This window comes from Ictalurus furcatus, chromosome 16 (genome assembly GCF_023375685.1).
Source record: "Ictalurus furcatus strain D&B chromosome 16, Billie_1.0, whole genome shotgun sequence".
NCBI lineage: Eukaryota > Metazoa > Chordata > Actinopteri > Siluriformes > Ictaluridae > Ictalurus > Ictalurus furcatus.
The window spans coordinates 18,660,493-18,677,913 of NC_071270.1; the positions used below are offsets into that span (position 1 = coordinate 18,660,493).

At 37.9% G+C, this 17,421-nt stretch overlaps 1 protein-coding gene across 2 annotated transcripts; it reads left to right on the forward strand.

Moving 5' to 3' along the window:
* Positions 1–958: 958 nt before the first annotated feature.
* LOC128620197 (interleukin-6 receptor subunit beta-like) lies at positions 959–17,343 on the forward strand. 2 transcript variants are annotated; one of them, XM_053644940.1, is made up of 16 exons: positions 959–1,047; positions 1,160–1,465; positions 3,121–3,414; positions 4,215–4,344; positions 5,112–5,272; positions 8,195–8,340; positions 9,942–10,095; positions 10,190–10,272; positions 10,361–10,559; positions 12,092–12,262; positions 12,346–12,441; positions 12,692–12,841; positions 12,925–13,065; positions 15,352–15,421; positions 15,518–15,599; positions 15,686–17,343. In XM_053644940.1, exons 2-16 carry the CDS (start codon positions 1,411–1,413, stop codon positions 16,148–16,150), a joined length of 2,397 nt encoding a protein of 798 aa, XP_053500915.1. In that variant the 5' UTR covers positions 959–1,047; positions 1,160–1,410; the 3' UTR covers positions 16,151–17,343. The 2 variants fall into 2 exon arrangements, with proteins under 2 accessions (XP_053500915.1, XP_053500914.1); XM_053644939.1 differs by having other exon boundaries at positions 959–1,465.
* The last annotated feature ends 78 nt before the right edge of the window (positions 17,344–17,421 follow it).

The window sequence follows — 17,421 nt, forward strand, 5'->3', positions numbered from 1 at the left end:
TAGACGACTGCGGATACAAATTCAGGCCTTCTCTGTACTTCCATTTGGTAACATTTCTTTCATGCCACCTTGACAAACTCGGAGGTACTGCATGAGGGTACGAAGTAAGGACTGGTGCGAGAGGGTTGTTTTAATGGTAATTGATGATGCCGAATGAAAAGAAAATGTTTGATGTGTCCTGTCGCAAAACGCGGCAAAAACTCCCACACGACGTTAATAGTGTGATTAAGGTGTGTACATGTCTGTAATGCACTTCGATAATGCGACTAAAATAGGAATACTCCACACGATATGTGTTTACTTCGAGTATGACTTTAGCTGGATTACGGTAATCAGAAATCGCTGTTTACATGGTAGTTTCTCAATCAGAGTATCGTCTTTATCGTGTTAATATCAGAATATTGTTGTCCATGTAAAAGTACTGAATGTCACTTCTGGTTGTCGAGTCTGAGCTTCTTAAAGGAATACATTTTGATGATTTGGTGGATATGTTTGTGAGGTGAAAAGCAAGAAAGAAGCCAGTCGCCTAAGGTAAGCCTGTATTCTGTGTATCAACAACACCACTTAAATAAAAGAATGATTCACGCATTATACATGTCTCGTGTTGTATAGGGCAGGGCGTTCACGCCCTGGACATTGGTTCGTGCAGATAAGATCTGGGTGGGGAGGTGGCTTAGGTTCCTGCCCAGGATTTATAAATCCGTCCCTGACTCAGAACAGGATAAACCGGTTGCTGAAGATGGATGCATGGATGAATGTTGGATCCTTTTGAGTATTTGTTTAAAAAAAAAAAAACCAAACTTTTGTTTGTTTGTTCTGGCTAGTACTCCTTATCCCCATTCCAAACAGCTATTCAAGCAAAACAAATTCTAATACATTTTACTCCACCTCCTGTGGCGTATTATTATTTAATACTACAGTGTGCTATGCTCAGCTGCTTGGGATGTGACTGACTTTCATGCATTTCCTCCTTATGAGCTACAGACGAATGCGTGTCGAAACGCCTCTCTAAACGCGCGCGTCAGATTTCACACTGCTCATGCGCATGTAAGAGAAGTAACGCATATGGAAGATGACCCTGTCTTCGTATTTAACGTGCAGCAGTGTGATGAACACGACAGGATTTCTTTTTAATTCTGTTTTATTCCCCCCTGAACAGAAGAGAGATGGGCACTGGCTCTGAACAGCCTACTAGGCGCTGAATGGAGCAGTGAATGGCACAGGCGCTCCTTTCCTCATCCTGTTCATCAGATTAATCAGAAATACAGCAAACTGACATGTTGGGACTTTTCTATGACATCTACAGCTTCAGAAAGGTAATCGGTTTGAGATCCATCCGGGACAACACCAAGAACAAGACCAACGCGTGTGCGTTTTAATTAACCTAAACCTCTGGATTAGTAGCTAAACATGTGGACTACTTTGTTTCTTCTTATGACAGCACTTCTTCAAGTAGTGTGCAGAGGTGAGTGATGTGTGTGTGTGTATGTAGGTATGTGTGTGTGTGTGTGTGTGTGTGTGTATATATATATATATATATATATATATATATATATATATATATATATATATATATATATGTGTGTGTGTGTGTGTGTGTGTGTGTGTGTATGTATATATGTATGTATATGTATATATGTATGTGTATATATATATATATATGTATGTATGTGTATGGGTATATATATATATATATATATATATATATATATATATATATATATATACATATATATAGACACACACACACACACAAACACACATACATACATACATATATATAATGTGTGAGTGTTTTCCTCTCTCCAAATAATATTCATTATTTATTTATGTGTTGTTTGAACAATTTACTGGAAATGCCAGTCTAGTTCTCTAACAAATCGGAACTAATTTCTAAGGAAGTGCATGAGCATGTCACAGCCTGTTAAACGCCTCTCTGCTCCATTAAGTGCACTTTCAGGCATCATATAGGCTGAGTGTACAGGCTCATTTGCTAGATGGTTTATGCACTGGCTTCAAATATTTATTATGGTACAATTAATTATGGTGGTAGTGTTGGGGGGAAGGGATGCTGAGGGGGCGTGCAGATAAGTAAAAAAAAAAAAAGATAAAAAAATATATGTTTAAATACATTATATATATATATATATATATATATATATATATAAAATGTTCTACCTGAAATTCGAAAACATGGTGACTGGGAGAGGTTATGATGCTGTTTGCATTAAGTGGAATGTTAATTTGATGCACATCTGCACCCAAAATGTGCTCCTGATGTAATAGGCACACTCTCAGAAAAAGAGTGCTAAACTTTTTTTTTTCTTGAGGTTGGGGTGGTATGCAGCTTTTGTCTATCGTGCACGTCGTGTACATTATTACTCTAAAAGCTACTTAAATGTACAAGAAGTGTGTGGGGGGTACGGTGGCTTAGTGGTTAGAATGTTTGTCTCACACCCTCAGGGTTGAAGGTTTGATTCCCACCTCTTTCCTGTGTGTGTGGAGCTTGCATGCTTCCTTCCTCAGTTCGAAGACATGCATTGTAGGCTGACTGGCATTTCCAAATTGTCTGTAGTATGTGAATGGCTGTATGAGTGTGTGTGATTGTGCCCTGTGATGGGTTGACACCCCGTCTAGGGTGTCTCCAGGCTTGTGCCCCGAGTTCCCTGGGATAGTCTCCAATCTCCTCACATGGATGAATGTAGATGAATGGTCCTTGAGATTAAAATATATATAAGATGTTCCCTCAAGGGTACCACCCCACTGACAAGGAAATGCACCGTTGGATATTAATTATTATTTATATTATAATATAATATTTATTTATTTATTTTTCTTGGGAGTGCACACGGTTTAAAAATGCCAGCCTGCAATGAGAAGCAGGGATGCAGGTACAGGAAAGTAAAACTGAAAACTGTATCTACCAAAAGCTGACATTGTGAACTTTTTTTTCTTTCTTTCTAATATTCATTATAATGTGAAACATTTTACTTCCCCTTCCCAATGCTTATGTTTACACTATAAATGGGGTAATTCCTTTGTCCTTACTCATAAGATTTGGCTGTGGGAGATAATGTGCCTGTAATTCATTAGTTTATTTATGCAATATTTCGTCATCAGATAAGGACAGCTGCGAAATTTTTCCGAGAGACCCGATCGTCCCATATGGTTCCGATTTAACAATTTTCATCAAAGCCTCATCCAGTAGTGGCTGCCACTTGAAGACGGCGTTCGATCCTAGTAGAATCTTCTGGACTCTCAATGAGAGGAAAATAGATGAGCGGTTTTATGACTTCAACTCCACCTTCGCCTCTGTGTCTATTCGCAATCTCTCTGTAGAAAAAGGCACAGTGAAGTGTTTTTTAAACACTACTACGCCTGTCTTATTGCATGGAACCTCCATCCAGACGTACCGTGAGTACTGAATTACAATAATATGCATGCACCCAATATACTAAATAAGCTGTACAGTGCTGTGCACAATTCTTAAGTACCGTTCTTTTGTCATCAATTTTTTCAAATATATTTTCTGCATTATAGAAAGGAAATTAGGAAACAGTTAATTTTCCAACAACAAAAAAAAGGTTACAAAGGTTATGTAAATTCCACATGTGGCTATATGAATAATACACGTTTTTTATGTGAAAAACAAGCGCATTTCAACTTATATATACCCTGAAATTGCACACTGTGAATTTAAGTAAACACATACAGTATAACATCATGTTACTACTGTGCGATCACATGAAAAATAAAAACTACATGTCCACTACAAGTCCTACATTGGGAAAAAGTAACGTGAAAATAAGCCAAGCATGTGAGGAAAATAAAAACACATGCCTTACATTTGTGGGAAAAAAAGGAGCAGATGAAAATAAACTAATCATGTGGAAAAACAAAATGATGTGGGAGAAATAAAAACACCTGCAAATGTGTGTGAACGGTGTATGAATCATAAGTTCTTGTGACTCTTCTGCAAGTTTAACACCTTATCTTGTAAGACTTCCTATAAAATTGCTCAAAAGTAATATTTTATTTTTTAAATAAAAATGTAATATTTAGAAACTGTTCATTCACTTATTTTATTTTTTTAAAAGTGTCTTAGCATTATGGAATTTCTGTACATGTGCCTAAGACTTTAGCACAGTACTGTATGTTAAAAATGCAAAACCCCAGGTTTACTATGTTAAATCCACCCATGATGTCTCTCTCAGCTCTTGTCAGCAGTCCCCAAAATGTCTCATGTTTTGGAAAGATGAATTATGATCAATCGTTTCCTAAAGTAATCTGTATGTGGGATCATGATCCATACCCTTCACGTATAAGCTACACGGTCCATCTAAAGTAAGTGGCTGTCCAGCTTTCTTTGATTATGGGCCAAATTCATGAAAATCTTCTTAAGAAAGTTCTTAAATATTTTCTCAAGAACATCTTAATTTTTTTCTTTTCTTAAAAATGACAGTGGTGTCATAGTTACAACTAATTCAATACTGCCAAATTTGAAATGTATACATTTTTTAGTAGCAATCACCTCCTGATTCAAATGTAAAGGGCATGAGATGTGTTTGTGTAACAACATTAACCGTCTTAGGAGAATTTACTTGCTAGAAAGTGGAAACAATTCGGCTTATTTGACATGGAGGAGAAGAAAAGAAAGTTTAGAAAGACTTAAGTAGGCAAGCGCTAAAATATTGTAGTAGTTATACATGATTTATTATATGTTACAAATTTTTATCATTTTGTAATGTTTAATATTTGAAACAGCCTAATAAATTCATTCAAAATCTTACCCTTACGACAAGTTGGCAGCTATCCTAGCTTTAAGGTGATTAAAAGCTTTAAGCTTTATTTACGGTGATTTCTAAGAACATTCTTTTCAAGAATTTGAATGTTTCTTAAGTCTTAGGAACAATCTGGGGGAAAAATAAGAAGATTCTTAAGAAGACTCTTAAGGAATACAAAATATTCTTAACTTTTTTCTTAAGTTAGAAAATAAGAAGAAAATGGCAGTTGAGAAGAATTTTATTCTTAAGAATGTTTTGCGGATCTAACCCCTGATTTTTATGAGTGATTTTAATTCTTTTATTTTTATGTATGTGGGATTTCTGCAGGCAGGACGAAGAATATATTTGTGAATCTCAGAAGAAAATATGCAAATTCCAGAACAGTGCACTGTTAGAGGATCCACTGAACATAAGTGTGAGTGCGCAGAATTCCTACGGATATTCAGCTCGCTCTAAAGAAGTTACCTACGAAAATGGTTGGGCTATTGGTAAGTAGCTGAAATTGGCAGTTCAGTGATTCATTTTATTATTATTTTTTGCTGGATTATAAAGCAGCAGACTAAGTTCAACCCTGATTGGATTTACTTTAACAGAAAAGTCCACCACAAAACACATTAAATACCTAAATACACAAATTCACACATTTCATGTTCCCATACATTTCCTGTGTTAAGTCAATTAGAGCATTTGCTTTATTTCCATAAGAGGTCATTTCACAATAATACATAAGAGACTCATTTATTTTAGCTTTTATTTACTATATCAGATTTTCAGTGGGTCAAATGCTTACATTTGAAACTTGAAACGAACTCTTGGGGTAGCCTTCCACTCCAAGGTTTGAGGATTTGCTTCAATATTTCTAAATAATCCTTTTTCCTCATTATTCCATCTATTTTCTCAAGTGCAACAGTCCTGTTTCCAGCAAAATACCCCTACAGCACAATGCTGCCAACCCCATGTTTCACAGTTGGGATGGTGTTCTTTAATAGCCAATTGTTCAATTACTTTTGGTTCATTAAAAAAGCCGTGGAGCACATAAAAAGGGCCGTAATTCCTACACCTTTTTCAGCTGATTTGGATGTAAATACTCTCAAATCAAAACAGAAAGTCTTCACTTTAAGCTCATATTCATTATTTTATTTCAGCTTCAACATACGGTGGTACACTGCTAAAATAACAATACCTTTGTCGGTGTCCATATATCTATGGACTGGACTGTATGGCACGTGTGATAGACATTTGGTTCTAGCTCTGCCGTTCTCAAAGCGGGGTCTGTGATATACGGCCAGGGATTCACAATTTGATTCTTTTATTTCTTGATTTATTTTTAGTGGGATTCTTTTTGACTTGCTATAGCTATACATATATTTAGAGATATATGCTTGTTACAGTCATAAAAGTAATTGATGTCATTTCAGTCGAATTTAATTTAATTGGTTTGAACTCTTTATTTGTACAGTAATATTCACTGTAATATTATATGCTTGATAAATACATTAGTTTGTAACTGTAAAACAAGTGAAATTATTGTCAACCTGCTATTTGAAGAACGCTAGGAACAGTGCTGCAAAACATTTTTGGCCTGTTTCACACAATTTAATTGGTTGTGGGTGTTTTTCACCACAAAATTCAGGAATAAAAAAGCCATAATGACTCCAATAAATATACAGTATATCACAAAAGTGAGTACACCCCTCACATTTTTGTAAATATTTGATTATATCTTTTCATGTGAAACACTGAAGAAATGACACTTTGCTACAATGTAAAGTAGTGAGTGTAGAGCTTGTGTAACAGTGTAAATTTGCTGTCCCCTCAAAATAACTCAACACACAGCCATTAATGTCTAAACCGCTGGCAACAATAGTGAGTACACCCCTAAGTGAAAATGTCCAAATTGGGCCCAATTAGCCATTTTCCCTCCCCGGTGTCATGTGATTTGTTAGTGTTACAAGGTCTCAGGTGTGAATGGGAAGCAGGTGTGTTAAATTTGGTGTCATCGCTCTCACACTCCCTCATACTGGTCATTGGAAGTTCAACATGGCAACTCATGGCAAAGAACTCTCTGAGGATCTGAAAAAAAAATTGTTGCTCTACATAAAGATGGCCTAGGCTATAAGAAGATTGCCAAGACCCTGACACTGAGCTGCAGCACGGTGGCCAAGACCGTACAGCGGTTTAACAGGACAGGTTCCACTCAGAACAGGCTTCACCATGGTCGACCAAAGAAGTTGAGTGCACGTGTTCAGTGTCATATCCAGAGGTTGTCTTTGGGAAATAGACGTATGAGTGCTGTCAGCATTGCTGCAGAGGTTGAAGGGGTGGGGGGTCAGCCAGTCAGTGCTCAGACCGCACACTGCATCAAATTGGTCTGCATGGCTGTCGTCCCAGAAGGAAGCCTCTTCTAAAGATGATGCACAAGAAAGCCCGCAAACAGTTTGCTGAAGACAAGCAGACTAAGGACATGGATTACTGGAACCATGTCCTGTGATCTGATGAGACCAAGATAAACTTATTTGGTTCAGATGGTGTCAAGCGTGTGTGGCGGCAACCAGGTGAGGAGTACAAAGACAAGTGTGTCTTGTCTACAGTCAAGCATGGTGGTGGGAGTGTCATGGTCTGGGGCTGCATGAGTGCTGCCGGCACTGGGGAGCTACAGTTTATTGAGGGAACCATGAATGCCAACATGTACTGTGACATACTGAAGCAGAGCATGATCCCCTACCTTCGGAGACTGGGCTGAAGGGCAGTATTCCAGCATGATAAAGACCACTGCCTTGCTAAAGAAGCTGAGGGTGAAGGTGATGGACTGGCCAAGCATGTTTCCAGACCTAAACCCTATCGAGCATCTGTGGGGAGTCCTCAAACGGAAGGTGGAGGAGCACAAGGTCTCTAATATCCACCAGCTCTGTGATGTCGTCATGGAGGAGTGGAAGAGGACTCCAGTAGCAACCTGTGAAGCTCTGGTGAACTCCATGCCCAAGATGGTTAAGGCAGTGCTGGAAAATAATGGTGGCCACACAAAATATTGACACTTTGGGCCCAATTTGGACATTTTCACTTAGGGGTGTACTCACTTTTGTTGCCAGCGGTTTAGACATTAATGGCTGTGTGTTGAGTTATTTTGAGGGGACAGCAAATTTACACTGTTACACAAGCTGTACACTCACTACTTTACATTGTAGCAAAGTGTCATTTCTTCAGTGTTTCACATGAAAAGATATAATCAAATATTTACAAAAATGTGAGGGGTGTACTCACTTTTGTGAGATACTGTATATGATGTTATGTATTTGCCAAACATACCTAATATATGATACTTGTTTTGGGATCCCTGGGTGCTCTCACTATTAGTCAGTTTCTCTGTGAATTACTTAACCCGGCCTGATCATACCATATATGTTCTCTAGTTCAAATGGAACCACCAAAAGATGTTATCGCTGAACCTTTGCCGACCGGTTTTAGAGTAACGTGGAAGATTGAAAATCACGGGTGGACTGAAATTAACGATACGGAGAGTGAAATACGGATACATGTAAATGGTTCATATACTGAGGTGAGTCTCAGCATGAAGTCCTGAATGATTAAAGTCTGTGTGCTATGCTTTGTGTATAAATGAGTGTTACTAACATTAGAGTTCTAGGAGTGATATAACAAGATCTATATGGATGTGTGCATCATGTTTATTTTAGCATTCTTGTTTTACATTACAGTACATATCACTAGTGTTATAGCTAGAGGCAAACCTTAAAAAAAATATATATACTGTGTATGTATGTATATATATATGTGTGTGTGTATATATATATATATATATATATATATATATATATATATATATATATATATATATATATATATATATGTATATATATACACACTCAGCAGAAAAAGAAACGTCCTCTCACATTCAACAAATTTCTTATCACGTGTAAATATTTGTATTAACATAAAAACCTTCAACAACTGAGACATAAACTGAACAAGTTTCACAGACATTTGAGGAACAGAAATGGAATAATGAGTCAGTGAACAAAGGGGGGGGGGGCAATATTTAAAAGTAACAGTGAGTATCAGCTACTTTAAGTACTGCAGAGCATCTCATCCTCATGGACTGCACCAGCGTCTTCAGTTCTTGCTGTGAGATGTTACTCCACTCTTCCCCCAAGGCATTTGCAAGTTCTCAATCACGTCTGGGGGGACACTGTTACATGTAATTTTTCAGTGCAAGGACGATCAGCTGTCCTTCCTGTCTCCCTGTAGCACCGTCTTAGGTGTCTTACATTACAGATATTGCAGTTTATTGCTCTGGCCACATCTGCAGTCCTCACGCCTCCTTCTGGTGTTTTTCAGAGTCAGTAGAAAGGTCTCTTTAGTGTCCTAAGTTATTGTACCTGTGACCTTAATTACTACCACCTGTGAACTGTTCGTGTCTTAAGGACTGTTCCACAGGTGCATGTGCAATAATTGTTTATGGTCCATTGTACATGCATGAAAAACATCGTTTAAACCCTTTCCAATAAACATCTGTAAAGCTTATTTGGATTTTACAAAATAATCTTTAAAATACAGTCTCCTGAAAAAAGGATGTTTCTTTTTTTACTGAGTATATATATATATATATATATATATATATATATATATATAAAGGACTTATAGAAAAATCACGTGTTTATGTGGTGATGCATTTCAACACTCCCTGAAATGTTGAAATATATGTGAAAAAGGATTATTAATAAGCATTATTCAGAAACATAATTCTTATTCAGGGGGGTTGAATAATTGTGTAAAAATCACATGTGAAAATAAAAATACATGCACTACAATTGTCTAAAAATGTGTAAATATTACACCCTAACATGTGAATTGTCTAAAAATGTGTACATATTACACATTAACACGTGAAGTGCATGTAACTTTGTGAATAGAAAGTGTGAACACTTACACAGTTACACTGTGTAAAGCCCTTTGGAAATCTAAGCCAAGCTGCAATATAGTTCGTTTTTCACCACTCGATGCATTGAGTTGTTCAGGTCATACTGCAAATTTGGATGCTTTGACTTAAGAGCAAGTTTTCACATGTGATTTTCCATCTCTGTGTTGTAAAGATGAATGTGAGATTTTCTCAGTCTTCTGTCACTGATCTGTATCTTGTAGCCTGTAGTGAAAAATGTGCAAAGAAGCTTGTCCAGTACTGTGGTGACTGAGGTAAATCCATGTACCAACTATAGCGTGTCCGTGCGCGTTAGGTATCTCGGCTCAGTCTGGAGCACATGGAGCAATGAGGTTATGGCCCTCAGCTATATCAATGGTAACATTTTAGTCGCTGGCCTTATTATTTACACACATCTTCTCATCACCATGTTATGTTTCCATTCGATAAAAACATTTTCTTCCTTTGACAGTCAGTAGCTTACAGTTCCATCTCTGGAGATCTAAAAGTGTGTTGGGTGACAGTGGGAAAAGAACAGTGCTCCTTATGTGGAAGGTAGGATGGCAATTTAAAGATGTGTCTAGTCATTATCATAGCACTGAATGAATCGGAAATGATCAGGTCTGATTTTTGTTTCTTTCAGGGAGTCCAACCATCATGTAAAAATGTTGATGGATATTGTATCTTCTGCGAGTCTCTGAACCATTCTAAATGCTTTGGGCCCTACGAAAATCGTATGTTTATTACTTTAGACGAACGTCCACACAGAATAACCGTGACTGCGTTTCGCAATGAAACGAGTCTCAATGAAGCTTCCGTTGAGGTACCTGGCACGGCAGAAGGTGAGATAGTTTAGCCGAATGTGCACGGAATAAAACATGCCAAGGCGTGCTGTTACAGGAAAATAATCAGTGATGAAGAGGTGTGATACCTCTTTGAAATTGATTATTGTCCTATAACAGCACGTCTCAAAGTGCTGAATTCTTCTTACACCCCAGCAATTTACCAACACTTTACCAGCAATTTTATATTCATTAAAAAATGACACATTGTACTTTTTTATCCATTCATAGTTGCAATTAATGTGAAACATCCAATAAACAAGTTAGTTCCTGTAATCTCTTGTGTTATAACAGCTATAAACAATTACTCCATCAAGACAAAAAAAAGCAGCTTGTCATCCATACATTTTCCATACCACTTATCCTACACAGGGTCATGGGGGAGTATGGAGTTTATCCCAAGGAACTCGGCGCACAAGGCGGGGGTGCCAACCCATTACAGCACACAGTCACACACCCATTCACACACTACGGACAATTTAGAGACGCCAGTCAGCCTACAGTGCAAGCACATGGCAGGGCAGGATTCGAACCCAACCCAACCCCGGAGGCGTAGGGGAAAATACCCTAACCACCAAGCCACTGTGCCCCACGCAGCATGTGTGTTTACTGAGTTTACTGAGCAGTTTACTGAGAAAACGCAAAGGTGGAAACAGCTTTACCTTTGACAGTTAACACTTATTTTATCTTGTTCAGGATCGAACTCATAAACATTATATAAACATCTCACTATATCGACCAGCAGACTTTTTAATTTAAAAAAAAATCTGTTTATTATTTGGCTTAGATGATGTAGAGCATCCATCATACAAGTCGATTCAGTATCGTTTTAAAACAGGTTTATTAATACAAACCTGTGATTTGTATTACAGCTGAGGTTACTTTCAGAGTTGCTGTATTAGGACACCTTCTGACCAATCAGGATAGAGAATTCAACAGCGCTGTGCTTTCAGTCAGATTAACAAAGAAATTCATTGGTAGGCAGGTTATTTTAAGGGGATGGAAATCAGATGGAGCGCCCTCGTTTCCAGAGTGGTGTGTGGAGTTGGGGAGGGTGGCTGCCTTTGAGGAGGGGTCGAGCAGAAGGATGGGAGTTGGGAATTCCTTCAGCAAGAAATGGAGCAGTTATTTGGTGTTTTTGGGGGACTCTCGAGGAGGGGTGGTGGAGAGTATAATTTAGAGTTTAGTCTATGATTATACTTGATTATTGTATTTTCCTTTCTGTTTTTTTAATTGTGTGTGTTTTTTTAATTATTTTTTTATTATTATTTTATTTTATTTCTTTGGATATGTGAGTTTATATTCTGTTGACCACTGGGGTGTTTGTGGGGGGACAAGGGTGGGGTGGGAGGTTGGTAGGGGGAGGGGTTATAGTGGGGATTTATGTTAAAATAGTTTGATTCATTATATATGTTGTTTGTCTCTTTGTGTTAACTTGTGAATCAATAAAAGTGTTAATTACAAAAAAACAAAGAAGTTCAAATGCCATCAGAACTCACTGACACTATTCATTTTTGTTTTTCATTGATCAGAGAGAAATTTACCTCCAGTTAGGAATATCAGCGTGTTTGTCAAGCATGGATGTATCCATATCACCTGGGAGAAGCCCAGTCTTCCGGTCAGTGGATATATAATAATCTGGAACAGTACTGCCAAAAACCACATGTGGCAGCAAACCCAAGAAACCAGTTTCTCTCTGAAGGGTGTGTACACGTATCAAATTCCGAGTGTGTTTATATATTCTTTAAAATCCATTTAATATATTTATATGTTCTTTAAATGCCAGGTGAGCCTTTCATCCTCTACACCATTTCACTGACCCCACTCTATAAAGATGGTCCTGGAAATGAAACTACTCTTCATAACTGCAGCCAAGAAGGAAGTGAGTACAAATAGCACAGGCCAGATTTGGACCAATTTCATTTAAGCAGTCTACGCTAGGAAAAAGGACCCTTAAGGAACCCTTAACTGTCCAAGGATCCCTTGAGGAACCATTTTTCTCTAGAAGTGTAGTAGAATTGTCTGTATTTTCCTATCAGCGATAGACAAAGTCTGGATAAACCAAATCAAACAAATTTTTCTCCTTGTTATTGAAACTCTAATGAAAACGCATGTCTTTTGCTCTGCTTTAGATCTATCAAAAGTGTCTATTGTCCAAATGATTGAGGTTAGTGACAAGCACGCAGAGATCCACTGGTTGCCGTTATTACCGATTCAGTGCTGTGCATTTGTACTGAACTACACAGTGTTCTACAAATCATACAACGAGACAAAAACCAGAAGTAAGTCTGATATGCATATGAATATGAATATGAATACATTGCATAGACTTGGTGACATTGATATCGATCTTCTCTTTGTACAGATGTCACTGTGGGACCAAATCAGCACCGTGTCATTTTGGAGGACCTGCAGGCCAGAACAACATACAGCTTTTATATCATGGCCAGTACAGTGGCTGCTTCTTCCAAGAGTGTGCCATTCATATTCTCAACGAAGCCCAATAGTAACTCTTAACAGTTCTTTTCTCTCTCTCTCTCTCTTTCTTTTTTTTTTTTTAATTGCCCTATAATTAATATTTTATGAAGAGTTCATCCATTATTCTGCTTGGCATACACCCAGACAGCACTTTAATTAGCAGTTAGACTGTAGCCCATCTTTTACTCTGTGCAATTTGTCAGCCCACCACCAAGAGCCACTGCTGACCAGAGATGATAAAAGTACCAAAATTCTTCACTTAAATAAATGTGTAATTACTCACGTGAATAAATACACTGGTACAGCTTCAAATTGTTCATTATAGTTAAAGTATTAAAGCATTAACTAGTTATTTTATTAAAAGAATGAAAGTAAAAATACATGAAAGATTCCCAGAACAAAAGTTGTGTCCCTCAAATCAATTATTTTAGATACTGATTGTCATGATTTCCCCTTGAGACAGCGCTGCAGTTTGCAGCGTGCTCGGAAAGCCGGAGTGCATGCGCGTGCCCAAGCCAGGTGCATGAGCGCTCAGCGAAGGCACGCTTTTTGGTTGTTTATGACTGTGACTTTGTTTACTGTGGACACGTGCGTTTGTTTTGATTAAGTTCGGTATTCGCCCCCGTTTAGTCATTCGTTGTTGTCCGAAGGTGTGTCAACATTGGTTTCAGCTGTCCGTGTTTACCCATGATTACGTTATTCATTTAAACCACTCGTGTCTCTGTGCAAATTGTGCAGTATTGAGTTTAGCACTTGACCTAGCTCTTGTTTCTCGTTTCCTGTGATTGACCTTGGTTCCCGTTTCCTCGTTTTTGATTACAGAAGCCCAGTTTATGCCCGTTTGCCAATCGAATGACCCTTTGCCTGTCTTGACCATGTCTCTGTATTATGATTTAGATTTGTCTGCCTGCCTCTCTCCTAAATAAACGTCTTTATCGGCATTTGCATCCGTACCCAACTCCATTAGATCCCAGAACGTTACACTGATGGTAAATAAGTGGCCCTTTTCCCCAGATCTCAATCTGATTGAGCATCTGTGGGATATGCTGTACACACAAGTCTGATCCATGGAGGCCCCACCTCGCAAGATACAGGACTTGCTGCTAATGTCTTAGTGCCAGATACCACAGCACACCTTCAGAGGTCTAGTGGAGTCCATGCCTCGACAGAGGTGTTTTTTTGGCACAAGGGGGACCGACACAATATTAAGCAGGTGGTTAAAGGCTGATCGGTGTATACGAGTATAGAGAAATGTAGTGATGTTTGAAAAAGTAGTCAGTATAAAGTAGAGATTTTTTTTTATTTTCAAATGTAGTAAGCAAAATTCAAAAGTATTAAGTGAAAGAACTGCATTAAGAAAAAAGTATTAAGCGGAAAAAAACCCAAGTATAGATAATTAATGGTAAGACTTAAGTACTGTAGCAATGTCATTGTACTTTGTTGTTTCCCTGATATGCTGGTCAGATATTTGGGCGGTGGTCCATTCCTGCATAGTAGTGATACTGACATGATAGTCACGGCACATTGTATTGTAGTGGTACGACTGTTTAGGCCCTGTATACCTTGTCTTTCAACCTTGTAGGTGTGCAGTCATAGACAGAGTGATAAGTAGTACCAGTAGATAAAGTAGATGGATCACAAGGATAAATTTGGGATAATAATGAGCCTTAATTAGCGAGACTAATGTATGCTAATGCTTTTCTAGCACTTCTTTTTTCGGTCATTTGCCAGTTCCCATGCACTAGCTAGCTCTCGCCTATTACACAGCAACTACCAGCCAGGGAATGGGGAAGACCAGCATGTGCTTCCTCCGAGAAACTGCATCTTTACAAACTGCTGTTCATTCTGCTGTTCATCACATGACAGCTGAATACACTCGGAGGAAAGTGCTAACTTGTGAATACATGACCTCACTGATGCCCATGATTGGATAGCTTCACACTGATTGACAGGTCAGAGAATAATGCCTTCTCTCCCTTCCGGAGAGCATGGCCAGTTTTGCTTTCTTAGACTCCTGGCCATGGTGGGCTGTGGCATCGTCAGGATCAAGATTTTCTTGTTAGCTATATATTTTTGGTTGCTGGACTGACCACTAAGATGGCACTACCATGTCAGCGTTGCTGGTTTACCGAAAATGATCCGTCATGGTTGAGGATGAGCTGACAAAATGTGCATAGTCATAGCTGGTCTACAATCAGTGGTTAAATGTCTGAGTGTGAATAAAAGGTATGTGTGCCTGTAAAAGTTTATGACAAGTTTGTTTCATGTCCAGAGTTTCAAGCACTGACTTTTTTTTTCTACTTCGCTATTTCAGTTAAAGTTTACCTTTTTCTGATAATCTCCTGTGTTTGCCTGATCCTGCTGCCCACACTTGCTGTAATGATGTGAGTGTCTACCTTATGCTTCTCTAACAGCTTAATATTTCTTCCCACAGGTTAAACGAGATAGTGTGTTGATATAATTATTTCTTGCCCCTACAGACGAAGGAAATTCTTGAGTAAAAAGATTCCAGACCCACGATTCAGTTCTTTGTCCATATGGCCATCAGACAATTGCAATAAGGTACGTCTTATTTGTCGTCTCTACGTAGGTGCTGAAAAATTAAGTGCAGATACATAAAATACATGCCGGGTTGTTTTTTTTTTCAGGCGTGGAGCATATTTCCAGTGCCTGGGGGCCGGGACACAGAGAAAATTCTGCCATGTCATGTGGACAGTGAGGCCGTCAGTGTCTCCCCAACAAGCAAAAAAGACACAGCTACATTGGAAGCTTTGACAGATATCCAGTACGTTGCAATAGATGATATGGCATCCCAGACAGAAAATACTCCACTGGCTGCAAGTGTTTCTAAGAAAGGACAGCTGGCATTTGGTGGGAAAGAGCAACGAGTCCCTCCTGTACCATCACTGGATCTACAGACCTCAGGAACCCCCCCTATTCAATCACTGTACAGGAAGCAAACACCGCTATGCAGCCCTGTGGATTCACCTACTAAACCACTATGGTCAGATGAGACAGATGCACTGCTGACACCAAAGCTCAAAAATACAACTTACTTTACTAGTTATGTAACCTTGGACATGTTTGAAACTGGCAAAAAGACAACCAAGTGACTTCTTTGACACAATGGTCAAGTTTTTGACTTCATGTCTCGTGCTAATAATAATAATAATAATATTTACAATAACTCTATTACTGTGTGTCATTACTACAACTGGGATGTGTATATCTAGAGTATTCGGAACATCCAGTAACCAGTAATAACCGGAATTACACACACATGGGTTATTTGCCAAATAGAGGGTGTTTTTGGATCACCAAAGAAGTCATCTGACATTTATATAGCAACAGACAGTGACTGAAGTGTTGCCCAAGTTAACTAGGTAATTACCTCGATAATATCATGCTACATTAAAGTAGCTGTCCAGCATCCCAAATACCTCACTGTTAATATCATAAAGCAATTAACAGTGAGGTATAGTTTATAGCCTGGCACTATTTCCATAACATAACCTAAAAAAATGTTCCCAGATATTAGATATTTCTTAAATTGTTTAGTTACTAAATTAGCTAGGTTAATATGTTACATTATACCCCATGGCCAGTGAAGTTCCATACTAAAAGATCCAATTATCTGCTAGCCATCTGCACAGTGAATGATAGCTATCATAACTTAATAGTGTTGTTACTTCGCAAGCAAAGTGCACTGCTTAACTGTGTAATTTATAAGCAGTATTTTATGATTTTATTGTGCAGTGATTTTATTACATACAGCCAAAAAAAGGTTACTACTAGAGATGGCACTGACCTGATACAGAGGAGCGATGTTGGGGCAATACCAGCAAAAAAAACGGTGCATCGGATGTCAGAGGAAAAAATGTGATTCGATCCAGAATTGGGTTTGGAAAGAATATTTTTGGAAACGGAAATGTTTACATACACAAAGTCATGTATATATGTATATATATTTTTTTTGTTAAGGTTGATTTTTATTATATTTATGCATTATACTTTTTAGAATTGCAGTGTGATTTTTTTTTTGTGTGAAAGCTGTGGTTTATTTTCATTTTCGTTTATTTTATTGGTATATTTTCAGCTGTGGATTTTGTACTGTAATTTTTTTTGTGCTAATTAATCTTGATTAAGTCCTGTTAATTTTTTTTTTTTTTTTTTGTAGTTTTTCAGTTTTAAAAAAAACATTTAAAAAAAAAAAGTATTCATTTTAAAGACAAAAATATCAGATGGGTATCAATAGGAGCTGATGCTTAAACATCTCTATCAGTATCGATATCTATTAATATCACATGTGCAAGTTTTCATGTTTCATAATAATAATAATAATAAACCTGCATCTTCAGGCATGAATAATGTACAGATAGGAGGT

What these genes read in the sequence shown, in the direction of transcription:
- LOC128620197 (XM_053644939.1), top strand. Translation starts at nt 1,411, where the DNA reads ATGTGGACTACTTTGTTTCTTCTTATGACAGCACTTCTTCAAGTAGTG. An exon ending in CGAAAATGGTTGGGCTATTG is followed by an intron (nt 5,273 to 8,194) that starts GTAAGTAGCTGA and finishes TATGTTCTCTAG; the next exon opens with TTCAAATGGAACCACCAAAA. An exon ending in CCCACACTTGCTGTAATGAT is followed by an intron (nt 15,422 to 15,517) that starts GTGAGTGTCTAC and finishes TTGCCCCTACAG; the next exon opens with ACGAAGGAAATTCTTGAGTA.